The sequence below is a fragment of the Delphinus delphis genome, chromosome 19, assembly GCF_949987515.2.
Source record: "Delphinus delphis chromosome 19, mDelDel1.2, whole genome shotgun sequence".
NCBI lineage: Eukaryota > Metazoa > Chordata > Mammalia > Artiodactyla > Delphinidae > Delphinus > Delphinus delphis.
The window spans coordinates 17219742-17246570 of NC_082701.1; the positions used below are offsets into that span (position 1 = coordinate 17219742).

Sequence of the window (26829 nt, forward strand, 5' to 3'; positions counted from 1 at the left end):
GCCTTCCTCAGACTACCTCTCTTTCCACAGATGCCTCCACATATGCCCTGCTCCAGGTGGCCCCAAAGAGCAGGGGCCTCAGAAGGCATTTCTCCAGCCTGGCAGAGGGCTTCCTAGAAACTGTGCTGAGCCCCACAAATGCCTAATGACCATGGAAATCACTTAGCAAGGGGGAAGGCAGACCTCTGCCCTGGCTCTGCTCACAGGTGATGGGGTTAATCGGGAATTCTCTTTCCCTCCCTCAGGGCTGCTGGTGGGGGTCCAGCTCCCCGATGACCTGGGGACACATTAGTCAGTGATAAGTGGGGCTTTCCAGCCCCTTTTATCCTGTTTACAATACACTGGCTCTCCTCGGACCAAACCCTGCTCCCCCAACCTTGCTCCTGGCTGTTATGGCTACATGAGACAATTTGCTGATGGACTCTCTGTGGAGGGCAGCTTCCCTGGAGACCTCTCCCCACCTCCCACAGCACCCGGGGCAACATCTCCTCCACCTGGTGGGTCCTGGAAGGGGCCCCAGATGCTTGTTGTGCTCAGCTCATTGCAGCCTCTGAATTCAGAAATGTCATCCTTTCTGTCTGCTCAGCTTTAATCGAAGGGGTTAGGGAGAAAACCCAGAGGCGGTGAGATTATGTTTCTCCGGCTTTGGGGGCGGGGGTGACTAGGGTTTTGTTGCTGTCCAAAGCAGAAACCATCAGAGGTGTTTTATTTATCTGTGCAAGGCCCTCGGAGTCAAAAAGGCAGGATGACAGAGCAGCTACCTGGAGGGCGGTGTTTGACTGCAGCCTGGACCTTGTTCCCCTCACCCACAGTCAGTTTAGGCAAGCAAGTTAATCTCTGAAGCTCAGGATGCTTGTCTAGGAAACCAGGATGGTGATGCCTGTCCTGCCTCTGACCGGGTGGTTATGAGCACAGGATGAGAAACTGTTGTGAAATCGCTTAAAGAGGAGACATTTTGTTTAGCGCTCTGCACTGATTTCAAGTGACAAGGCTTTCAACAAGAATGGCTCTTCTGATGCAGGCAGTTTTTAATTGCCTAAAAGTCAACTTTCAAATAATTCTGGGCTTCTGAAATGGCAGGCAGGTGGAATACTTAGGAGAGTGAGTTGATTAAATGGAGTCCATTTCAAGGCAACAAGATATTTAACAAGCACCTACCTTATACCAGTCACTGAGCTGGATGCTAGGAAGGTACAGGGATGAAAGACACACCTCCTGCCCTTGGGCTGGTGGACAGAGAATTGGGATACTTGTGGTAAGTGCTGAGAAGGGGCACCAGGTGCCAGAGGAGCACAGGGGAGGAGCTCAGATCCAGCCTCAGTGTCAGAGGCCCTCCCCAAGGGAGGTGAAACCAGAGCTGAGACTTGAATGAGTTCATCAGGCTTGAGGCAGAGGGAAGGGTGTTTGAAGCACAGGGAACAGTGCATGCAAAGGCCAGAGGACACAAAGGCCCTTGAGAGAAGAACTCCAATTACTCTAGTTAGGATGGGGGAAGTGGCCAGAGATGTGGCCAGTAAGGAGAGCTCTGTCTGCCAAGATAAGAATTTGTTACTGTGTTCTTTAGGCACCAGGGAGCTATCAAAAGGCTCAACATTGAAGAGAATGATTGGAAAGGGGAGGGAGTGGTTGAGGAATGATGAGGGCCTCTCTCTCAGGTTTGGTAGGGGAAGGGGGACATATTCACAGCTGGCACCAATTGTGCAAGGTGCTGCACAAGCATTGACACAGGTGGGATAGACAATGGGGGAGGGGGGCTTAGGAGGCAACAGAATCAGAAGGTGCACTGGGAGGGCGGTAGACACCAGGGCAGGGGCAGTATAGGGAGCAGTGATGGTTTGGTAGAAGGGATAACAGAATTGTTCTATTCCATCTGATTGAGTTGACCAGAGACGCAACAGATTAATGGCTTCAGAGAGAACAATTAAGTTCCTCAAATTGGACACATCAAAAATACCCTTCAGGGACTTCCCTGGTGGTGCAGTGGTTGACAGTCTACCTGCCCACGTGGGGCACATGGGTTTGAGCCCTGGTCCGGGAGGATCCCACATGCTGCAGAGTGGCTGGGCCCGTGTGCCACGGCTACTGAGCCTGTGCTCTGGAGCCCGTGAGCCACAGCTGCTGAGCCCACGTGCCACGGCTGCTGAAGCCTGCGTGCCTGGAGCCCATGCTCCGCAGCAGGAGAGGCCAACGCAATGAGAGGCCCATGCACCGCAGCGAGGAGTAGCGCCCGCTCGCCACAACTAGAGAAAGCCTGTGTGCAGCAGCGAAGACCCAACGCAGCCAAAAATAAAAATAAATAAATTTTAAAAAACGCTCTTCAGAGTATTGAAGTTTATCATACCACAAAGGGAAGAAACAGGCAGAATATGGATTAGTTTACCAAATCCTGGAACAGTAGAACTTTGGGACACCTCTTAAAGTTCAGATAAAAGAAGAGGGCATAAAGTCATCATATTGATTTTCCTGAAATCAGTGGAAACTTGATTCCATTACCCAAGGCTCAAAGCCCTCCAGATGTTCCACAAGGTGGAGGCAAAGCATCTTTCCTGTTTGTGTATATTCCTCTACTGCAGAAACCCTCTGCTCTAGCCAGGAGGAACCACACAGACTGTCTGGGACTACCTACACCTCCTGAAAATTTCTCTCTCTGCTTGCCAAGAACTCCCTGTGCCCTGCATCTCCATACATCTTAATTTTTCTTGTACTTCAAGGTTTAGCTGAAATCTCATCTCTTCTGGAAAGCCTTCCTTCATCACCAAATTGAAAGGGATCTCTTCCTTCCCTATGTTATGACAGAAACTAATTGTCTTTACTACTCATTACACATTCATACATTGTCTTGCACTGTTACCTTTTCATAATCCCTGTACCCTGTCTCTCTAACTAGCTGATAAGCTTTTTGAGGTCGGGTATCTATTGCTGCAAAATGAACTACCCCAAAATTTAGTGGCTTAAAATATCACCCACTTTACTGTATCTCTTGATTTCCTGGACAGGAATTCAGGCACAGGCTCAGTTGGGCAATTCTTTTGTTCCACGTGGAGTCTACAGAGGTCACTTGGTGGGAGTCAGCTGACGGACAGACTGGTATTGAGGGTACAAGATGGCTTCACTTACAAGTCTGGTGCCTTGGCTGGAAGAGTGGGCTCAGCTAGGCATGTTGACTAGAACACATATAGACATGGCCTTTCCAGCATGATGGCTTCAAGGTAGTCAAACTTCTTCCAAGGTGACTCAGGATCACCAGAGTGAGTGCTCCTTTAGAGGGCTGAGTAGAAGCTGCAAGGCTTCTTATGACTTGGCCTTGGAAACCCTAATATTTCACTCTTGCTACATTCCATTGCTCAAGCAAGTCACTAAGGCCAGCTCAGATTAAAAAAGAATGGAATTAGACTCCACCTTTTAATCGGAACAGTAGCAAAGAATACAAAACCATCTTTATTCTACCAACACAAGATTGTCCTAAGACCTAGGCAAGCCAAGTCCCTGGCCCAGGTCCCGGGCCTCAGGGTGTCCCATGCTTTGGAGTGCTATTTTAAATTTTTTCTAAGTCCTCCTTAAGTGGCTGGGATCATTCTAGTCTGTTTCTCTAGGGCTGTGTCTTACTTCTATTCCCCCCCCCCCGAGTATCTGTGCCTGGTAATAGCAGGTACTCATTAATAAATATTAGAATAAGTGAAAAAAAAATGTTAGGGAAAGAAGGTACATGGGTGGACAGTCCCTTGGGGCACAAAACTGGGTGGGATCCAGGATACAGGAAAATAGAAGCATCAACTTGTCTAAGGAAGAGGAACATCTCCTCCCTTGGGAGGAATGGTAGATAAGCCTGGGAGGATGGAAACGGATTAGGTCTACGTGGAAAGCCAAGTGTCCAAATCCTTCAAGTCCTAACTCAAATGCCACCTCCTACATTGTCTTTCCTGAATCTCTCACTGGAGCCGACTCCAGTTCACTCAACCTCTTCAGACTTTCTACCTTGTAGATGTTTATTTGTACACACATCTTATTTCCTTTCCTATACCAAGACCTCTTTGACGGCAAGAAGAACCGGTTTCCTCCACAGAACATGTGATACATGGTAACCACTCATTCACTCTGGGTTTATTAGACGGATAAATGGGGTGGGGGACGAGACAGGAGATGCTTGCACCAGAGACTCCAGCGAAGAGTGAAATCTTCAGACCCTCAACAAACAGTTTGAAGCGAAGCCAAGCAGGAATCTTCCCGCACTTCCTCCCGCAAATATGAACTGCTGTCCTCAGGTCTCCAAACTTGCTCTGAGGACCCCACGTCGGTACCTTACGACTGCCCTTACCAATGCCTGACTCAATGCTGGAGACGGCCTCCGGCCAAAACCTAGGCTTCCTCGTCTCCCATCTGAGGCAGAACCTCTGACTACACTTAGCCTTCTTCTCCAGGCCCCTTTACTCGTTTCCCTTCCCCTTTCTCGCAGTCACCACCAGTAGGGCGCGCGTTGGGGCAGCCCTAGCCGGCAGGGAAGGGAGGGTCCTGAGACCGGAAGCCGGAAGCCGGAAGTGGGGCTGTGAGTACGTGTTCTGTGGAAGCCAGCGCGGTACCCGGTGGGGCCGGCAACATGGAGCCGCTGTACCAGCAAACGCACAAGTGAGGGACGAGTCGGGCACGGGCTGGGGCAAAGCCAGGCTGGGCGAGGCCTGCCCCCTGGCTGGGGCCTCGGGCGTCCGCCGGTATGGAGGCCGAGTCCTTCCGTCCGGGCGCTGCAGGGGGGAGCAGCTCGGAAGTGCTCAGTCTTTGGCGGAATGCCCAGGTAGCGGAGGCCGGAGGGTCCGACCTGGTGCCCGAGGACATTGGGCCGAATGCCTCCGGGGACCTTGGAGGCCATGACTGCCCGCTGGGTAAACTAGGTGAAGGGGAAGTCGCACTTTGTCCAGCACCTGCCAACTCTATGGTCCGATTTGGTAGAGCTGGTGCGGACTCAGGGCCCCGGCACAGAGGAGTTTACTAGTTGGAGAGTCAGGACGTGTACGAAAAAAGGTCTAATGTGTGGCACAATGAGGTGGAAGGTAAATGAGCAGTACCAGCAGGATCTCCTTAAGTAATTTAGAAGGATCCATCACTGGGATAAGGTCGTCAGAAAAAGTTTAATTAATAGCTCACAGCTCCTAAATGATGTTAGTCCCTACTCTTTATTGACTCAAAACTTGTTGCTTCTACACTGTGATTTTTTTTCTTTTATTCTGATTTTGGTTTATACTAAAGACTGTATTTTTATAATACAAAGAAATTGCTCAGATAGCATTCAGTATTATGCGGTACTTGTTATTCATATCTGGTTACAGGTTACCTTTAAGGAAATTGAATTTTGGTTTAGCTTCTCATAACTTAAATTCCTTGGTAGTGTCCTTTATTCATATTGTCCTGCATTTTTGGAACTTGCTGAAATGTGTAATTGAATATGGAAATAAGATCATACCTGTCGTATTTGGGGGGATGATTTATCTTTCATTGTGGTCAGACATGCATTAACGTAAAAATTTACCATTTTAAAGTTAACCATTTAATTTTTAATTGTTACCAGTATCATTTAGTTTGCCATTTAAAATTATAATCATTTCTTTTTTTATATTTTATTTATTTATGTATGTATGTATGGCTGCATTGGGTCCTCGTTGCTGCACACGGGCTTTCTCTAGTTGTGGTGAGTGGGGGCTACTCTTCGTTGTGGTGTGCGGGCTTCTCCTTGCGGTGGCTTCTTCTTGTTGCAGAGCTTGGGCTTTAGGCGTGTGGGCTTCAGTAGTTGTGGCACACGGGCTCAGTAGTTGTGGCACATGGGCTTAGTTGTTCCGCAGCATGTGGGATCTTCCCCAACCAAGGCTCAAACCCGTGTCCCCTGCATTGGCAGGCGGATTCTTAACCACTGCGCCACCAGGGAAGTCCCTATAATCATTTCTAAGTGTACAGTTCAGTGACATCAAGTACATTCACAGTGTCGTGTAACCATCAACATTATCCATTTCAAGAACTTTTTCATTATCCCAATCAGAAACTCATGTACCCGTTAAGCAGTACCTCCCCATTCTTCCCCAAGCCCCTGGTAACCTGTTCTGCTTTCTGTTTCTGAATTTGCCAATTCTATATATCTCATATAAGTTGAATAATATAATATTTGGCTTATTTTACTTAGCATAATGTTTCCAAGGTTCACGTATGTCACAGCGTGTATCAGAACATCGTTCCTTTTTATGGCTGAATAATATTCTTTTGTGGATGCACACATGCGCGCGCGCACACACACACACACACACCACGTTTCATTATCCATTCATCTATTGATGGACACTTGGGTTGTTTCCACCTTCTGGCTGTTGTGAATAATACTGCTGAGAACGTTGGTGTACAAATATCTGTTTGAGTCTCTGTTTTCCATTTTTTTGGAGTGTATGCCTATACCTATCCTATTCTAACAACTTTCAAATATATGCTGTAGTTTTGTGCTGATGAAAACACTTAAAATCACACCTCCAGGGCCTGGGAAAGAAAGAAAATGGGGACCCACCTCTCTAATGAATTCACAACAAAAGCAATACTTTGGAGCATTAGAATAAGAGGAAGATGATCCAGTTATTGTTTCATTTTCTAAGTTTATGTTTCATTAAGTTGCTGTTTCATTTTCTACTTTTCTTTCTTTTTACTTTGTTGATTAAGTGTTTGGTTTGGGTGGGTGAAAATGTAGAGCCTACTTTGTAATAGTATTGAAATGACAGAATTGGTCTTACACTTTTATTCTCATATAAAAATTATAGGAAGGAACTTTAAAAACTAGATCTGAGAGTCAGTTGGAAAAGGAATGAAACAGGAAATTATGCTCATGTTACTAAGAAAGGGCAGATCTTTTACAATAATAAGGCTCAATGGACTGAGGTGCTTTGAAGTTGATCTGTGATGTACAGTCTCATCTGGTTAGTTAATTTGGTTAAAGGATGTTGCTAAGGAGGCCGCGACCCAGTTTATTTTTAAGAATAATTTTGTTCACAGAGTCTCAGACTACCTGTTATCATTGCAGCAGGTGGCTGATCACATAGTAAACTAGGAAGCTCAATTCTATGTAAACTTAGAGGAGCAATACTCAACGGTGTCCCAAACAAGATTTGTGGAGTGTAGATGAACTACTTACCTCTGCAGGCCTCCAGTGATTTACCCTCAAACTCTGGAGACCCTTGGAGTCTATAGCAGAGCTTGCCAGCTTTTTCTGTCAAGAGCCAGACAGTAAATATTTCAGGCCTTACAGACCGTCCGGTCTCTGTAGCCGCTGTTCAACTCTGCTATTATAGTGGGCAAGCAGCTGTAAGACAATATGTAAACAAATGGATGTGACTGTATTCCAATAAAACTTTATTACAAAAACAGACAAGGGGCAAGATCTGGCCAACCACTGCTAGGCCTTCTACTATGCAGTCGTTCATTCATTCATTTATTTAGCACCTGCTTTGTGTCAGGCACCATTCCCAGTGCTAACTGTACAGCCCTGCCCTTAGGGAGTTTACCTTGTTTCACGCTGCAGTATATTCTGATCTGCCTCCTTTCCCCTCAAGGACTGAACCAGGACTGGGGATTCTGGCTCTAGACCTCTTCACCTTGTTTTCCTCATCTGTAAAATGAAGGTTTGGGGCTGATTAAACTGTAAGGCTCCTTTCAGCTCCATAATACTGGTGATTGAGTGTCTTTAAAAGGAAACACACAGAATCCTGTGCGCATCAGCAGTTAACTTTTGCAGTTGCAGAAATTAGTGATTGCAGCTGAATTGACACAGCAGTAACTGAAAGTATTAATTTTACTGGAACTTTGAACCCAATTTATAGTTATCTCTTGCCACGTCCCTGAAAGTACATTGAAATTAGATCAACATTTTAAAGTGTGTATCTTGAAAACGCCTGAACTACCTGAACAATGAATGAAGAGAAAAAAGATGAAAAACAGGTTAAACATTTTGCACTTAAATAATACTGTGTTAGGATGAACTTTATAGAGGAGCTAATAGCCAGGCTTCTATTTTTGAGATCCCAGTGCTTGGAAAGGTGCCCATATTTGTCCAGGATCATTCAGTGCCCTGGACCTTATTATCACTAGAGATTCTGATTCAATAGGTTTGGAGCACAAGAAGCTCTATTTTTAACAAGCTCTCCAGGTGATTTTGATGAACAGCTGGGTTTAAAGACTGCTACCTTATCTCAAAAACAGCTTTTCCTTTTTTTGATTTTCCCTTCTGATGAGAGGCTAAATATAGTAGAGGCAAAGTGGGTGAGTGAAAATGCCCAGATGGTTCCCACTACTTTTAAGCAAAGCTGAGTAAAAACAACAAACTTCTGTATGGTGCTGTATGGGTTACACAGCAGTTCCATATTGCATTTGGAGCTACGCTTTAAGTAATTATGATTATCAGTACCCCGTTTTACAGTTGAGAACACCGAGGCACCAGGGAATTAAATGACTTGTTCAGTGTCCCTCAGCTACTGCACAGTGGCACTAGAACGTCAGCTCAGATCTTTTTACTCCAAAACCCTGTTTCCTGCTCAAGTTGGTCAGAGGCAGCATGGGTGCAAAGTGGGTGTATATGATGGGGGTGGGGTAGTTCCATGGACTTTTAAAAAACAATTATGTTTTTAAATTCTTCCTAGATCTTCTACAGACTTTTTTTTTTTTTTTTTTTAATCAGCAACAGTGACCCTTGCTTATTTGCTACTAGGTCTCTGCTTGGTTATGTTTTCACCCATGCCCACCATGGACCCCATGCTAGGCAGGGCTAGGACTTCTGATTTCTAGTGTCCACACTCCCAAGTCATGCTTGTGTAGCAGCTGTTTCGTATTGGCTTCAAATGTGTGTCCGAATTCCCAGTTCAGTATAAAACAGATCTGCCACTTGGCACGGCAGTTCCTACCATGCCATTCATGCTTACTTTGTTGTTTTGCATTTATTTCCTCTCGGGCATGACACGTAGAGATTGTATCGCTTTATTGGCTCTAACTTTTTCAGTTCATTCAAAGCAAATAGAGATTGGATGGAAAAAGTCAGTAACATTTCCCTGCAATTTAAAGTTTATCCATTGTAGCTTAGAAAACAGTAAAAGCCAGCTGAAGAGTGCTTATAGGGTTTTGTGGGTATGGGCATTATCTCCTGCTGTCATCGTAGAATTTCGGAATTGAAAGTGACTGGCAAGATCTTCCATTCCAACTCACTTTGGTCGGGAAGACCCTTTATAAAACTCAAGGTAGTTCATGTACTCTGTGCTTAAACATGCCAGAGCTCTTTTTTTTTCCCTCTTCTTGAAGAGAGAGTTTGTAATTGTTCTCATTTTTCCCGGGGTTGAGCTGAAATCTGTCATCTTGAAATTTGTACCTTTTGGTTCTGGGTCTCCCTTAAGGAGCAGCCACAGAGAACAAGCCCACTCCTCTTTCTGTATGTCATCTCCAGATACTTGAAGAGCCCCAGCTGCCCCATTTTAGTTTAGTTTTTTCTTTTCTTTTCTCAGAGGATCATTATCACTAGCTCTTTTGACCATTCCTCTTCATAACTTGACTTCTAAACTCTTTTCCAGCCGTCCTGTTCATCTTCCATTGGGAGAAACCTTTAATTGGTAGGGTTCCTTTAGCAGATGGCTCCCAAAGTTGAATGCCAGTCTATATTGTGCATTTGACTTTTTTTTTTAACCTCAAGTCAAAATGTGTGGTTTTTTTCCTTTAACATCTTTATTGGAGTATAATTGCTTTACAGTGATGTGTTAGTTTCTGCTTTATAACAAAGTGAATCAGCTATACATATACATATATCCCCATATCTCCTCCCTCTTGCGTCTCCCTCCCACCCTCCCTATCCCACCCCTCTAGGTGGTCACAAAGCACCGAGCTGATCTCCCTGTGCTATGCGGCTGCTTCCCACTAGCTATCTGTTTTACACAAAATGTGTTTTATCCCTGACAAATTCATCTTACTACTTTAGCCTAAATGAAAAATGTTAATATTTGTTTTGTGGTACAATATCCTAAGCACTCACTAGAGCACAGAATCATGTGCAAATTTCATAATCAAACGTTGATTTTTAAAAATTAATTAATTACTTATTTTTGGCTGTGTTGGGTCTTCGTTTCTGTGCGAGGGCTTTCTCTAGTTGCGGCGTGCAGGGGCCACTCTTCATCGTGGTGCGCGGGCCTCTCACTGTCAATGGCCTCTCCCGTTGCGGAGCACAGGCTCCAGACGCGCAGGCTCAGTAGCTGTGGCTCACGGGCCCAGCTGCTCCGCGGCATGTGGGATCCTCCCAGACCAGGGCCCGAACCCGTGTCCCCTGCATTGGCAGGCAGACTCTCAACTACTGCGCCACCAGGGAAGCCCTCAAACGTTGATTTTTAAAAAACACTGAGCAAAACACAGTGCCAAAGGCAGTCCTTTGGTGGAACCTGGAAGTCTTCCCAGGATCCCTTGGGGACCATGGTTTTGCCTGCTATGAGTCCCTCATCCTTAAAGTTTAAAATATTTGTCAATCTAATGGGAGAAATATGATTTCATTGTTTATTATTTTTTAAAATAAATTTATTTATTTTGTTTATTTTTGATGGTGTTGGGTCTTTGTTGCTGCGCGCGGGCTTTTCTCTAGTTGCGCGAGAGCTACTCTTCGTTGCCGTGCACGGGTTTCTCATTGCAGTGGCTTTTCTTGTTGCAGAGCGCGGGCTTCAGTAGTTGTGGCACACGGGCTTAGTTGCTCTGTGGCATGTGGGATCTTCCTGGACCAGGGCTCGAACCCGTGTCCCCCGCATTGACAGGCGGATTCTTAACCACTGCACCACCATGATGTCATTGTTTTTAATTTGCATTTTCCTGATTACTAGAAGAGAGTCTCTTCATATATTTATTGGCCATTTGGGTTTCCTTTTCTGTCAGTTGCCCTTTGCCCATTTTAAAAATTGCTTTGTTTGACTTTTCCTATTGATTTGTAGCAGTTCCTTATACATTTTGAATACTATTCCCTTGTTACCTGCTGCAGGTATCTTCCAGTCTCTGCCTGTCTTTTTTTTTGTAAATTGTGCCTTTGGTGTAAAAAGGGTTTTGTTTTAATGTAGCCAGATCTATCAGTCTTTTCTTTTGTGGTTTGTGGGGTTTTGGGGGTAGTTTTGGTTTTTGTCTTGTTTAGGAAATCCTTCTTTAACCTGAAGTCATAATATGCACGCCTATATTTTCTTCGGAAAGTTCTAAAGCCTCACTTTTTACATTTAGGCTTTAAACCATCTTGAGTTTATCTTTGTGTACTATTACATGAGGTGTCTTTTTTCCATGTGGATAACGAGCTGAGCCATCAGCACTTATTGTAGTCCATTCTTTTCCCACTGCCATTAGAAGTTTACCTCACTGCCCACATCCAGACCTTCAGGGAAGTCCTAGTTCTCTTTTCCATCTCAGCATTGCCATCCAGTCCTCTCTGGCTGTTTTCACGGTTGCCCTGATCCAGATGTTGGTTTCTTCAAGCTGCCTTTCTACATCTGCCTCCATATGTCCACGTGCCTCCATTCTGAAGCATCCAGACTTGCCTTCCTGAAGTAGCAGGTTCTAGGAGTGATTTCCTGGTGCCTCTCAGGACCATGGGTCTTGCCCAGGAGCGCTCTGAGAGTCGTTAGAGAGCTGCTCGTGCTTCTGGGGCCATGGGTCATGTTTAGAGGCCACAGGGACACCCTGGAAAAGACTAGAGGCAAGTTCAAATGAAATTTGGGCTCCTGACTCACATTGGTAAATTTGGGGTCACAGTTTGTGGTGCTCACGGTGGAGGATGGTTGCTGACCTTTCCCTCAAGGGTTGGTGATGATGGAAGAGCTCACAGGTCCCTCTCATGTGGCTCTCACGTGGAGAGACCAGAGGCACCAGGAGGCGGTTGTTGGAGTAGGATAAACAGTATCCCCAGGACTGATCACAGAGAACGGCTCGGAAGGGCTCAGCGGGTAGGTGACCTTGCCCAGTCCCCGGGGAGCCTCCAAAAGATGCTCTGGGGCCTGACGTCCGGGACCGTGCCAGAGGTTCTGGGTGCAGTGTCGGCGTTTCCAAGTGAGATGGCAGTCTCCTCATATTGCCAGGGAAAGATGTTGACCAAACAGGAGATCCGTATCTTTCAGGGCCTTCCTCTAATGGTTTCCTCCAGCTAATCCCTCATCCCCTTCTTCCCTCTGACTCCAACCCTCAGGCAGGCCAGCCTGCTGGTAACGCACGTGATGTGCCTTGCAGGCCTTTTTGCATGTCATTTTCTCCACATCTTCCTTCACCAAATCAACGTCTGTCGTCTTCAAAATGATGTTGAGAACTCCCTTCACCCACAAAGCTTTCCCCAGCTCACTCTTCTGTTCATTGCCTTTGCTTAGCACTGCTGCGCCTAGCTCCTCAGCTTTCTTTTTGTTTACACTTCTATGTGTTAGTGTTCTCTTAAATCTTCTTGGGACTTTACAAGTCTATCTGGCCTGTCCTTCCTAATTACACTGTTTCTCAAGGACAAGGATTATATCTCTCTTGCCCTTTGACTCTCCCTAGTACAGACCAGTGCTCAGCACATTGGGTCAAAGAACAGAGAGTAGGATTGGCTGGGTCCAGATCGAGGTTTATCACTTGGTGTGTGACCTTGAACAAGTTACATAACCTTTCTGGGCTTCGGTTTTCTTATTTACAAAATGAGGATGATAATAGTACTTTCCTCATAGGGTTATTGACTTTGCAGAATGTCTCAGATGTGGTAAGCACTCACTAAATGCTGCCTGTCAGTATTATTATTAATATTAATGTTAAAATATTAGAAACCGTGCCAAAACATGTGACCTGAAGCGCCACATACAAATTTTACAGTTCAGCGATACTGTCAATTTAAATCAGCTAGATGTTGGCATTAGAAAATTTGTCTTTCCTGACCAAAACGCTGTTGATTACTCCTGTCTCACTCATTTCCTCCCTCTTCCTTTGATAGGCAGGTCCACGAGATCCAGTCTCACATGGGACGCCTGGAGACGGCCGACAAGCAGTCTCTGCACTGTGAGTAATTAACTATGGAGACCAGAGTCCTTTCTCTGATGACACGGTGCTAATGGGCTGGGTTTCCTGACTGCGTTTCTGCCTCAGGGGCTTAATGATTCAGCGTGGAATGAGTTCTGTTGTTAGGGTGGACAGAAAAACCCTATGGCAAAGTCACTGATTTTCCTGATTGTGCCCTTTGGAATCCCACAAGTCTTATCCCCCATTACCCCTCCACTCAACCTGACATGGCCCTATGGGAATGGAAGTCCTTTCCTCCATCTGTCTTAATCTCATTACCTAGTCTGTAGAGGAATGTGGTCCATAAAAATTCAGAGATGTTTAACTGGAATTGGCCATTTCTTCTGAGCTGAGAACTGTGGCTTTTTAGGCGGATTATTCAGAAACGATGAGCAATATTAATTGGTTTAGTTCCCACACCGTGATTTCCTTTTAGAAGAGTGCTGCTTTCTGTGTTTTCGTTTCTTCTCTGTTGTAAGAAAAGGTCATTTTTCTGAGTCGGTCACACAGGCATTGCTGATCCCCCACCCACTGCAGATGCAGTCCCCTCCTCTCACTCCTCGGCTGGCGCCGTGCCCATTTCTCCTGTTTTCTCACGTCCGCTTTCTGCAGCTCCAAAAGCACCTGGTCTCTTCGTCCTGTGCCGCACCTTGTTCTGAGCCGTGCTCGTTAGCTGTGGGCTCTCCTAGGAAGGTGACATTTCTGTCTCTGCTGTCGTTTCTGTTTCGGGCAGGAGGCAGTCTGGACGCCTTCTGCGCAGTTCAGCTGCTTCTGTCCGTTCACTTTGTTTGCCTTCCCAGCAATCTCGTTGGTACATGATTAGAAATGGAAAAGTGGTCATTTTGACTGTTTATCGAAAGGGATAAGGTAAATGACTGTATTTATCATATCGTTACCTCTGTGGATTCTTTCCTGTTGATATTCGGTCTATTCTGGGGACTCCAACATCAGTCTGCCCATTCTTAAGGGAACTTTTCTCTATGTTTCACATACTAAATCTTTCCCTTTGCGCTTTTTTTTTTTTAACCTCATTATGTTCTGTGGGGAGTTCAGTTGGCAGTCTTTCTACGAGATATTTATAACCCATATCTGAAAATAATCTCAAATGAAAAGAGGCCTCACTTTGTATCAGAAAATATTACATTTTGCTTAAAATATTTATTTGGACAATCTTTAAATGTTCATTTTATTTTCTAAAGGCAGGAAATTTATTTCTACAGATGTATCTTCAGCTTTTTAAAAAATTGGCGTTGTTATGGCGTTAACAGCTATATATATATATATTTTTTTGAAACGTTTACAGTCACTTACTATAATTTGAATTTTTTCCCCATCATCATTAGTGTATGCATTTTTCTCCTTTTGAAATACATATTTTTGAGTTCATTTGATATAGAAAAAAGATACGTTTGATTTCTTCCAATTTAAGTTCACTGTTATTATTATTCTTCCAGCAGTTATTCTTTGACTCTGTTTGCCTTCCCAGCAATCTCGTTGGTACATGATTAGAAATGGAAAAGAGGTCATTTTGACTGTGTATCGAAAGGGATAAGGTAAATGACTGTATTTATTATTTTTCCAGTAATTATTCTTTTTTCTCTTTTGTGCAGTAGTAGAAAACGAAATCCAAGCAAGCATAGACCAGGTATTCAGCCATCTAGAGCGTCTGGAGATCTTGTCCAGCAAGGAGCCTCCTAACAAAAGACAGAATGCCAAACTGTGAGTACTCTGACACCCCAGGCCTATCACAGCAGGCCTTTCTCCCAGGGGAGGCCATCACATATTCTGAAAATCCCATTTATACATTGAAAAACTGAGACTATGAAAAGATAAAGTCCCATAAAGAGCACAATTCTGTTTTGAGTGGTACCCCCTCGGAGTAAAAAGCCTGTGTTGTATAACACGGGGAATAGAGCCAATGTTTTGTGATAACTGTGAATGGAGTATAACCTTTAAAAGTTGTGAATCACCATACTGTATACCTGTAACTTATATCATATTGTATATCAACTATACTTCAATTTAAAAAAAAAAAGGAATAAAAAGCCTGTCAGGTTAGTGGCTCAGAAGCCTCATGTCTCCTTTTCTCGTTGGTGTCATTTAGAAATTTTGCCCCCAGTACTGTTTTTCTGACCAGACCCATGGCCACTTGAAACCTAATGCTACCGGGGAGTTTCAGTCTGCTCTTTGGTTCCCACTACATTCTTGGGTGGAAATATCTTGCTCTTAATCACTCCAGTCGGTGTATTTATAATGAAATACTGATCTAATGTTTGATACACCCCCATGAAATTAAAATGAAATCACCCTCACCATCTCTACCCCAGCCCCTGCTCCCAAAAGTTTTATGAAACTTCATAGATGCTTTACTCCAAAGATGCCCTTGGGCTTCTTCCAGGAGAGTGATATAACCCCTAGAAGGTCAGGAAGAGGTCATCAAACCTGCTTCCTGTCACCTGTTCCCTGTCATGCATCCAGAATCAGAGACCAGCAGATATTTAAGTAAAGCGGCTGGAATCTCATGTGCTACCACCCTGCTCTAACCACAAGCTCCTTCTTTACTTTCAACATCATTGATCAAAATCAGATTATTTGTGGGGGATGGATGGCAGGGAGTGGTGTAGGGGGAAGTGAGGAAATGTCTTTTTTCCTCAAGACAAAGCCTGGCTACCTCCAATCATTGCTGCTCTGGACTCCTGGAATTTAATCTCTCTGTCAATTCTAGTCGTGTCGACCAGTTAAAGTATGATGTCCAGCACCTGCAGACTGCTCTCCGAAACTTCCAGCATCAGCGATACGCAAAGGAGCAGCAGGAAAGACAGCGAGAAGAGCTTCTGTCCCGCACCTTCACCACTAATGTAAGCCAGGCTCCTGGGTGGGATCTGCGGGAACTCGACAGCTTGTGGGAGCTGCAGCTCAGGGCTCTGAGCGGCGGTCTTTTAGGGGGTGTCTGAAGCAGACTGATCGGACAGGAGGAGAGCAACCGGAAGTGACGGCAGACTTTGTGCATTGCCACAGAGACTAGACCTAAGCAGGGAAGCTCTTTCTCTGTCACAAAAACCTGAAGAGGAAGCAGTTAAATTGAGGGAACGAGCAGAGGTGAAAATTACCTGGTTTGACTGGTCCGATGCAGAGAGGTGGACATTCACATGGTGGAAATGTTTTCCTGATCAGATCGAGACAGATGATTAGAACTTAGGCTGTTTGCAGTGAGGGCAGCGTTTCAAAGCTGCCTTCAGGCAGTTGCCATTGGGGGGGGGGGTTGTGGGGGGTGTGTGTGTGTGTGGTTCCAGTGTCAGATGCATTAAAATGTTTTTGCCCCTAGTCTGAGCGGCAGTTTGGAGGGATTTGTTAACAAATATTTCATTTTAGTGGGATTGCTTGACTCGAGCCTGTTTGAAAGTGGCCTCTTGGTTTGCACGTTGGATTTCTTAGGACGCCCTTGTCCGTGTCCTTTGGTCTCAAGAGGATCATTTCCCACACATGGCTGTAGAACGTACTGGCCTTTGTCGTGTCCTGCATATGTATTCCACCAAATTAGGTGGGTCTTGGTGTGTGGCGGGGGGAGAGTTGCTTGTTTGTTTTGTTTGTTTTTACAGAGAGTTTCATTTTCTAAAAAGATCTTAGCTTTCTAAGCCTATCATCAGAATTCAGATCAGCTCCCACTTTGCAGATGTTTAACTCTCTTTGCTGTGTCCACACTTGGAATAATGTCCCCAGGTGCTTCAGAATGTGCCTATGTAGTTTGGTTTCTCTAGCGCAAGCAGTCAGGTAACTGTGATTAACACTTCAGAAGTTCAATGAACATGTGTTGGTGGTATAATGGTAAGCAGAGCTGCCTTTCAGAAGAGTAGAGAACTGTACAACACACGAAAAGGTGGTGGCATTGGTTATTCCAGCCTTTTTAGGCCATGGATGATGGCTCAGAATTATTTTGTTTCTTACCAGCCTAGTGTGATGCTGTGCATACACTGGGCCCTTAATAAAAACTGATTGGCCGAATGAACTTCTTCCTGGTCTTTCTACGATCGGGAGGTATAATACATTTTTCTGAGAGATAACAGCCCATCAGCTATACCTTTTCAGATGGGAGGGTAAGAAAGATTTGTATATAAAAGGCATTCAATAAATACTTGTCAGATAAATGAAAAGAAGTCTCTAATTGATTCAAACACTGGAGTCTTGACCCACAGAGCATCAGCTTATGCAGAATGCTATTTAAGGTACCGAGAGTAAAGCGTGTGTAAATTAAAAACCATGACTCCTACCTCTGAGAAACTCCCGTGTTAGGGTGGGGGGACGTATACCTGAATGAAAAATGATTGTGAACTTGAGCAGCCAAGAAAAGGTGCTTTAACCTCTTCATGATGATGGAAAGTGGTAAAAGTGGCACTGCTTGGCAGAAGAGTTTGTAATGGTCAGGAGGCGGGAGAGAAGACAGTGCTGTGGCTGGTCGTGCCCTGCTTCTGTGTCCTTCCCACTTGCCGTGTAAAAGTGGAGCCCTGGGATTGGTCTTGCTTTTCTCCCTACAGGATGGTTAAGAGGGCAGGCTCTGCACCCAGCACTGGGATTCGTGCCCCGCTGGACGTCTTACCAGCTCTGCGTACTCTTGAACAAGTCATTCCACCTCTCTGGGTTTCCGTTTCTTCATCTAAAACAGGGATAATATCATAACTACTGCGTAAGGGTAGAGTGAGGATTAAGTGAGCTTAGGGTAAAGAGCATGCAGAGTGGAAAGCACTTGATCAGTATTAGTTTTTTCTCCCTTCGTTTCTTTATAGACTTTCTTCCCTGCTCAGGTGGATAGACCCATCCTCAACACCATTAGGCTTTTAATAGAAAACAGTCTCTTCTCTCCTTAGTCAGTCTGTCTAATTGGAGGGATAAGCTGTAGATAAAATAGCCGGAGGACAAAAGCAAACCTTTAACACTGCACTGAGGGAAAGCCAAGTAAAGGAACATTTGGAATAAGCTAGTTAGCAAGGAGTCAGAGAAAGCCTTTAGGAGAAGCCCAGCAAGGTCTTAGAAGAATAGAGTTTTTCCTAAGTTGGGGGAATGATAATGGAGGCAGGGATGAACAAGACTTGTGTGGTGGAACCCACTTGCAGAGTGATAGGTCTGAGAATTCCTTTTCCTCTGAGTGAACAGAGGCCACCCCAGATCTTTGCTTTTTCTTCTCTGTTAAGTTCCTCTGATTCTCGCACCATTCCCTCTGGCTGTTTTTCCGGCGTGACCTTGGCCAGGAGGCACAGCGGTCAGATGTGGTGGGGCCTCTGGAGCTGACCAGCAAGCAGAGTAACCCAGCGCCTGCGTTTCTTTCACAGGACTCCGACACCACCATACCAATGGATGAATCACTGCAGTTCAACTCCTCCCTCCAGAAAATTCACCACGGCATGGATGACCTCATTGGAGGCGGGCACAGTATTCTGGAGGGACTGAGGGCCCAGAGACTGACCATGAAGGTGGGGGCCCTCTTGGGGGACAGGGAGAAGGCCTTTTGTTTTGGCTTTATCCAAAAGTGTGGGACCTGCGTTTACCTTTTGATCGCATACCCCTAAATTGTGATAACTGTGATAGTGAGACAGAGCCTTTGAGTTTGGGTTCCTTTCTGTTGGAATTGAATTATTATGAGTCCAAAAGGAGCCAGATTCCCTTTGCCAGTAGGTGTTTCTTGTGTTTGCAATGAACCATAATGTGGCATCTCTTGGTATCCAGGTCTTTTTCCATTTCCTGAACTTAATGTAAAGTGACTGCTGCTATGAGAGGAAGCAGTAATGGACTGGGAAATTCTGTTACAGAATCCGCTCTCTCAAGAGGGAAGACGCAGCTGTACTTGGCCTCTCGCTCTCTTTCGGTTTTCCTGTGTGGCGCCCCCCACCCACCCCGCGCCCACCAGTGGACGGCCTTATAGCCGAGACCTCTGTACTGCAGCAACTGAAGGGGGTCTTAGGGCTGCCTTGGTTGACTAGCAGCGGGTGCCTTCTAGAGCACAGGCTGGTGATCCCCAGTGACTCTTCACTCTCTCTTTAGCAACAGGTATTCCTAGAAGCCCTGCCCCGTTGGCTGAGACTCAAAACCCCTGGGAGTGGTTTACAGAAACATTACACAGCCTCTGATGTCAGTCATGATGTTTCAGCCTCAGCCCTTTTCCTGTGTCAACCCTGATGGATAATGGGGTGTGGGCTGTGTCTGTTATCAGGGTGTGGTCCCCAGTGGACAAAGCCCTCCCAGCCACTGAGCTGTGAGAAGCAGTCACTCGGAAGCGTGAGCTTTATCTTAGTTTTTGTTGGACTGTGTTGAGCCTGTCAGCTCCATGGGACTTCTGTACATTTCTGAGCAGCGCCTGCCACCTTTACCCAGGAGAAGGTCAGGCGAGCTGCGAGTGACACTTATCTCTTGCTGATGGCCGCAGCGCTTCAAATGGTCTGGAAGCGTGGTCTCTGACAGCTCCATGGGTGCCCCCCTTTCAGAACAGCCACCTGCAGTAATCTAAACTGATACATGATGGTTAATCCTCCCTTTCTTTAGAAAACTGCTGGCCTCCTTCCCATATCTCAGAAAAACAGTAAAACCCTTTTAGGACGAGGCTCACCATGTCACACTCAAGTTGACCCGCTGGGGGTCAGAGCTTATTGTTAAAGCACATGTCAGCTTCTTCCCGAAGTCTGGTGTCACTGAGGAGTCCAAGCAACTTCTGCCCCGACACTGCCCCCAGAGGTGAAGCGCCGGGAAGTCTGGTGGGCAGTCAGGGGCTGGAATGAGAGGCTTCTAATTCCGTTTCCTCTGCACGCCTACTATACCTGTCTTTTGCCTCTTGGTTCCCTCCACCTGCCTCCTACCCCACTTCTGTCAGGGAAGTTTCTGCCCAAACCATTTGAAAGGAACCGGGCCTTGATTTGGGGTGGAAAATGAATAACATTTTTGAAATTTATGTTAATTTTCAAGTGATTTTCGAAGCTTGGTACTTGAACTTCACAGAGTGATGAAATAATCTGCTCTTTCAGAGCTAAGCGGAGTCTTTAGTGACAGTCTAGTTTATACCATCATTGTTATGGGAAAAACATGTCTCTGGTCTCTGGCAGAGATAAAGTTTGACCTGAGAGATCTCTCTCCGTGAGGCTTGTATATCATTGTCTGGGCAGAGCGTGGGTCTTGAACTCCTGTCCGTGATGCCTGTGTTCTCACCTCTCTTGCATCTTCTCTCAGTTGCTCGTTACTGTGTTCACTTAAAAAATGGTTGCAGGACATTAGGTTAGATGCCGTCATACAGATGCAGTTGGTGATGTGTGTAAGTTAAGTTGGGGTCTGCCCAGCTTTCATTTATATTTGTTACTTCATACGAAATTGAATATGCTTAAAAATGAAAATTAGAAAGCAGAGAGGAAGGGTGGCCTGGGTGGTTTGGGCTGTTGGTTTAGGAATAAAATACCCTTTTGTTTTGGGTGGTGGGTGATGACATTGCTATAAGGAGTTGTAGGTCCTTGGGTTGGTGTCTGCCAGTTGTGTTTCTGTGGTTCCATCTTGCCCCCTTCAAACTCTCTTATAAACGTGGACACAGACCCATACGTTGTACTCAGCAGAATCCCTGCGGTTTCTCCTCTACAGAGTACACAGACTGAGCGCAAGCATTTTAGAGCCAGGGAGCAGAGAGAAGTTTTTTGATGTTGCCTTTTTTTCAATATAAAATATTCTAATTTAAAACTTTTTTTTTGGAGGTATAATGTGCATACGGTGAGGTATACAGATCTTATTTGTACAGATCATTGAATTTTGACAAATACATCCATCCGTCTTTGTAACTCACACTGCTGTCAAGGCAGAGACCGTTTTCACCACCCCTGAAAGATCCCTTGTGCCCTTTCCCAGTCAGTCTACCCCTGTTCCCTCCGCCTGCCCCAGGCAACCACTGTTCTAATTGATTTCACCATTTATTAGTTTTGACTGTTGTTGAACTTAATGTAAATGTATTCACATTACGATTTTGTGTGTGACTTCTTCCTCTCAGGAATGTTTTCCAGGCTCATTCGCATTGTTACATGATGTAATCAGGTCCTTTTTATTGCCCAGCAGTATCCCGTTGTGCACAGAACACACATTGTTAATCCATCCTCTGGTTGATATACACCTGGATTGTTTCCAGTTTGGGGACATTCTTCTGTTTTCTTCTAGAAGCTTTATTATAGTTTTAGCGTTTTTGTTTAATTCTACGAACGAATTAATTTTTATGTATAATATGAATCAAAGGTCTTTTTTAACACTAATATATTACATACAGACATATATGTACGTGTGTGTATGTGATACATACATGTGATACTCATTATACACCATCTGTTCCAGCACATTTGTGGAAGACTTTCCTTTCCCCCTTGCTTTGCTCTACAACCTTGACCAAAAGTCATTTGGCGATAGGAGCGTGATCTGTTTCTGGTGGCCGCTGCTGCTTGTATGCTTTAGGCATGACCAGGAGACTGTCTGTTGGTAAAGCCCCATCTCGTGATGACATTCACCCATCCTTGGTAGAAGGAGTTGATCTTTGTTTTTCTTCCTCTTCTCGTCTGTCCCAGGGGACCCAGAAGAAGATCCTCGACATTGCCAATATGCTCGGCTTGTCCAACACAGTGATGCGGCTCATCGAGAAGCGAGCTTTCCAGGACAAGTACTTCATGATCGGTGGGATGCTGGTCACCTGTGTGGTCATGTTCCTTGTGGTGCAGTACCTGACCTGAGCCAGCCAGGCCCCGTGGCTGAACAACGGTCCCACGGCGTGAGAGTGTGTGTGAGTGTGAGTGTGCAAAGAGAGGGAGGCCCAGAGGCTGCCTTCTGAAATGTGTGCCCATCTTAACTGTGAAGACCACTCAGAAGTAATTGTGACCTGCAACCTGGTGGGAGTTTCAAACCTCTGTTTTTTGTGACATCTTGGAGGGGAAACTCGTGCTACCAAGATGTGGTGCTTAGGAAATGAACGAAGTGTCTGTTCTCTCTCATGCTCACTGTCACTCTCACTGGGGGAGGAAGTGATGCAAGGGTAAGGGAGGACCAGGGAGAGGGGAGGAAGAGAATGGCCTTGGTGGTTTTTGTCCTCATAGCTGATGTGCACCCAGGAAGGCTTTCACGGTGAGCTTGCAGACAGGACTGTCCACTCTTTGCCATCCACTGGCCTTTCTGGCTCCTAGTAGATAGTCTAGAGCAGAAGCAAAGAGAGGAGGGGAAAGAGGTCTTCTTTTCCTGCACCCACTACAGTAGGTGGGTTCACATGCTCTTGCTACTAGCCACCTTCCCCCACACCCTTACAAAAAATAATGACATGCCAATGACTGACTGCTAATACTCGTCGTCCTTCCCCGGAAGCAGCTACCTAGAGGAAACAGAGGCATTGGCGCTGTTGCTGAAAGCAAGATTTTCCACATCGTGGATGTTGGGTGTTTCTCCTTTCTAAAGTAAGGCCACTGTTAACTCCCTGGGAATGGTCAGTCTTGAAACTGAAGACCCTAGTCACCGATATTTTTCCCAGTAGTTAATGGTTGGCTTTTAAGACTGCAGCCTGGCACCCGTGCCCAGGCTTTGGTGGGTGTTTGCCCCTTATCAGGTAGCTGTGAGCAAAGGTTAGTGATTTGTCTTTTACAGTCTCATCTCTAGTTTTAGTGTCTCTAATTAATAATTGGCTCTCTTCCCTTCCTTGAAATATATTAGCAACTGCCAGCCAAGCCTCCATTCTGCCCAGCCAGTGTGGGCACATGCCTCCCTGGAGACGTCTCTGGTGTGTATGTCCTTGTAAGACTCTGTTTTCAGGGACCAGGACCTTTTTCCTTCTCGGACCAACCCTAGATTAAGGCTGTACCGGTACCCGGCGTATTGTGGAATTTATTGTAAAGCCAGTCTGTTCAAGGAGACTAATCACTGAAAGTACCAGAAAGACCTGGTTAGCCTATTTTTTCATCTGTCACAGGCCCTACCAGCCCTAGGCTCAGTATGGCAAGACATAAATAACACTCACAGTTTCCCAGAGGAACTGTAAACCTGGTCAGTATTAACCCCACCTTTGACTGTCTTGCCCTACCTACTTCCCGTCTTTGTTTCTTGTCATTTGGACTATCTTCTGTCATCTTTCTCTTTTCTGTGTGTTTTCTCTTCCACCTTCCTTCTTTACCACCCCCCCCCCACCTGTTTCTGTAGCAGTATTGATCTTTGTAGGCACATCTGTGGCATAGATCCCTTTTGGGGGAATGATTCTTAATTGTCACAGGTTTTGTTTTTTTGGTTTTTTTTGCTGTACGCAGGCCTCTCACTGTTGTGGCCTCTCCCGCTGTGGAGCACAGGCTCCGGACACGCAGGCTCAGCGGCCATGGCTCACGGGCCCAGCCGCTCCGTGGCATGTGGGATCCTCCCGGACCGGGGCACGAACCCATGTCCCCTGCATCGGCAGGCGGACTCTCAACCACTGCGCCACCAGGGAAGCCCTGTCACAGATTTTTAACATGAGTTTCCTGGGTACTGATTTCACACTTTTGGTAGGATCTCTGTTGCTCTTACTTGTCTGGGCTAAACAGGGGCCCTGGGTTTCCAAGGAAAGGGGAATCTTTGATCCCTTCATAAAAGGATTGAAGGCTCTGCCAGAGTGAAAACATTGGCCTGGTGGATGGACAGAGGGGTGGAAGCATCTTCAGACCTAGCTCTGACTTTGGGGAAGCCCAGTTGGAAATTTCCATCATACCCAGCACCCCTGCCATCCCAGGGACCCAGCACAGGTCTCTTAGCAGTGCATGAAATGGGTTTTTAAACTGCACAGACTTGGCTCTGAGCCTGGGCACCTGAGGATCCTACCAGACAGTGCACTTTGGAAGAAGAAGATGTACAAGGAGCAGCTAAGCCATTTGGACTTGAACTCTGGGGAGGCAGAAACTCCTCCCACCCTCTGCCCTCTGTTGGCTGATGTGACACCTATTTGTAATGTACACCAGTCTGTTTCCACACTTGCCTTTCTAGTGATTGTTGGCCTCGACGAACCAGAAGTAAGGCCTTCCTTCGTGCTGCACCTTCAGAGCCATTCTCCCTACTTTGTAATAAAAATAGAGGGGGCAGTTCGTGGGTCTTCACCACCCGGAGCTAAGGAACAGCAGCCACAGTATGTCTGGAGACCCTGGGGCACCTCGTGTCATCGTGTGCTTGCCCTTCCCTGTCACACATAGGCTTTCAGTGCTCTGTGAGCAACACACTTTTTTGTCTCCACAGTCCTCAGAGTGTAGGGCAGGGTCTCCAGGCCAGGGAAGGAGCACCCTCTAGTGGAGTTGGGGTGAATTCTCAGGTGCAAGAATCTCCAGGAGCCGCCTCTGCGACCTTGTACAGGATTTTGGTGTACCTATTGTGATTTAAGACAGGTGGGTTGTCAAGGAATTTGGAGAATCTTCATTCCGTGGATGTGTACTCCAGGTGTGATAACCTTAAGAAAAGCCGAACTCCACGACCAAGTAGGTAGGAGAGTCTTCATTTTATAGAAAGCTTCGCTGCTGGGATTTTTCCTGTCCTTTGCCCTGATGAGTTTAAATGGGTTTGATTTGCAAATTTGGCTTTACACTCATTGTTTTTGAAACACATCAGTTGAATAAAGTTGCTGTTTATTTTATTTAGAAAATTACATTTTGTAAAGGAATTTGACATTCATCGTCATAACCAATGACCCTTTTTTTCTCTCAGGCCAGAGATTCTGAAACACTGTTCCGAGATGAGGGGTGGGTTGGCTGCCTCAGCAGTAGCTGGGAAACTTTTTAAAAATTATGGATTCCTCCGGCCTACCCCAGACCTTCTGCATTAGAATATTTTTTAAGTCTCTAAGGTAATTCTGATGTGTGTCTTTTATTTATTTTCCACATTTATTTAGGTATTTTATATTTGGCTGTGTTGGGTCTTTGTTGCTGCCCGCGGGCTTTCTCTAGTTGCAGCGAGCGAGGGCTACTCTTTGTTGCGGTGCACGGGCTTCTCATTGCAGTGGCTTCTCGTTGCGGAGCACAGGCTCTAGGTGCGTGGGCTTCAGTAGTTGCGGCACGAGGGTTCTATAGTTGTTGCTTGCAGGCTCTAGAGCACAGGCTTAGTAGTTGTAGCACGCAGGCTTAGTTGCTCTGCAGCATGTGGGATCTTCCTGGACCAGGGCTCAAACCCTTGTCCCCTGCATTGGCAGGCAGATTCTTAACCACTGTGCCACCAGGGAAGCGGTAGACAGAGGCTTTTGTTTTTTTGCTTTTTTGGTTTTTTTGCGGTACGCGGGCCTCTCACTATTGTGGCCTCTCCCGTTGCGGAGCACAGGCTCCGGACGTGCAGGCTCAGCGGCCATGGCTCACGGGCCTAGCCACTCCGCGGTGTGTGGGATCTTCCCAGACCAGGGCATGAACCCGTGTCCCCTGCATCGGCAGGCGGACTCCCAACCACTGCGCCACCAGGGAAGCCCCAGAGGCTTTTGTTTTAATCAAAGACTATAGCATTTGAAAACATGCGAACTAAGCATATATGAGTGAAGAGCAAAACTTATCAAGTCCAAAATAAAGTCTTAATTTGTTTATAACTTATTCCAGGAAAGATTTAAGGAGACTTAGAGGAAATAACTAAGACAGTGAAATATAAAGAAGTGAGAACCAAGAACAAGTCAGTAGAATGTCAGTGCCAAGAAAAAGACACATGCAAGTCATGAAGCCCCACAAAAACACTCTGGGGAATCCCTGATTAGGCCTGGAGCCAAAGCAAAGAGAGAAGCATGATCTGTTACTGTCTGTTGAAGGGTAGGATGTCATATTTGCTCAGAGGAGAGCCCAGACCTTGACTACTGCTAGCTTGCCTGTGGCCCTTACTGGAAGTCAGGCATGGTTAGTTTCCCGGGTCGTCCCTCTAATCGTCACAAAGCCTCTGAGTTAGGCTATGTGTCATTTCCTTTGTGCAGATGAAGGGATGGAGCTTTAGTGACTTTTCTCAAGGCCCCACAGGGAGTCCTGGAGGAACCAACCCCTCTTCTGTCCGGCTTCATAGCCCAGGCTGATAAAACACTGCACCCGTGCTCGGGACGAGTTGCAGGAGACCAAGGCAGCTTTCTGGGATTGGGTAAAGGGCTGTAACGCATTTGGTGCACCTTACATGGCAGGTTCTCTGCTCTGAAGTATTTTCCTTATTTGAAGGGGGAGAGAGAATTTGAGGAGGAGCTTCTGGAGTGGAGAATGGAAGGTGTACTCAGATCTTGCCACTAGGGGACGACATAACCCTTTTTGGCTGGTCTGCCCAGAACTCGGCTCTGCCTTAGGGCTGGTGTACTTGGAAGAGGAGGAAACACCTGCAGATTTAGTTTGCTTCAGATCCAGAAATTCCCTGCCGAGTAGCGGCTTCGGGCTCCCTTCGAGCTCCCTGGAGCTCTCAGGGTATGGCCCCAAATGCCTTCTGAAATCCTAGTTCATTGTGGTTTCTAGGGCTCCCCTCCCCTTTCAGTCTTTCCCTCAGCACACGGGCATATTGCAAACAAGGGTGGAAGGTGTTCCCCGGTGTGATGTCAGTTCCTTCTCCCCTTTTTGTGTCCTTTCGTGTCATGTGACACATGGGAGAGGAGGGAAGTGGCATGGCGGTGAGGGGACTCTGCAGGTCCTTGGCCCGCTCAGGTGCGGTTGGCAAGCCCCCCCACCATAGAACCTCCTTGACGAGCAGGCCCCCCCTCATCCCCACGTCCCGCTAGCAGAGGGCTCCCAACCTTGGCTCCACATCGGGATTCCCTCCAGAGCTTTTAAAGATACCTGTGTGTGGGGTTTACCCTGATCCACTCTGATA

General features: G+C 46.1%; 1 protein-coding gene across 5 annotated transcripts; it reads left to right on the plus strand.

Moving 5' to 3' along the window:
• The first annotated feature begins 4531 nt into the window (after nucleotides 1-4531).
• Nucleotides 4532-26829, plus strand: GOSR2 (golgi SNAP receptor complex member 2). Of its 5 annotated transcripts, none has more exons than XM_059997553.1 (6): nucleotides 4532-4623; nucleotides 12965-13029; nucleotides 14640-14748; nucleotides 15755-15887; nucleotides 18354-18494; nucleotides 21600-26829. In XM_059997553.1, the coding sequence occupies exons 1-6, from the start codon at nucleotides 4595-4597 to the stop codon at nucleotides 21759-21761; spliced, it is 639 nt and encodes a 212-aa protein (XP_059853536.1). In that variant the 5' UTR covers nucleotides 4532-4594; the 3' UTR covers nucleotides 21762-26829. The 5 variants fall into 5 exon arrangements, with proteins under 5 accessions (XP_059853536.1, XP_059853537.1, XP_059853538.1 ...); XM_059997554.1 differs by lacking the exon at nucleotides 4532-4623 and adding an exon at nucleotides 4661-4786; XM_059997555.1 differs by lacking the exon at nucleotides 4532-4623 and adding an exon at nucleotides 4884-5042.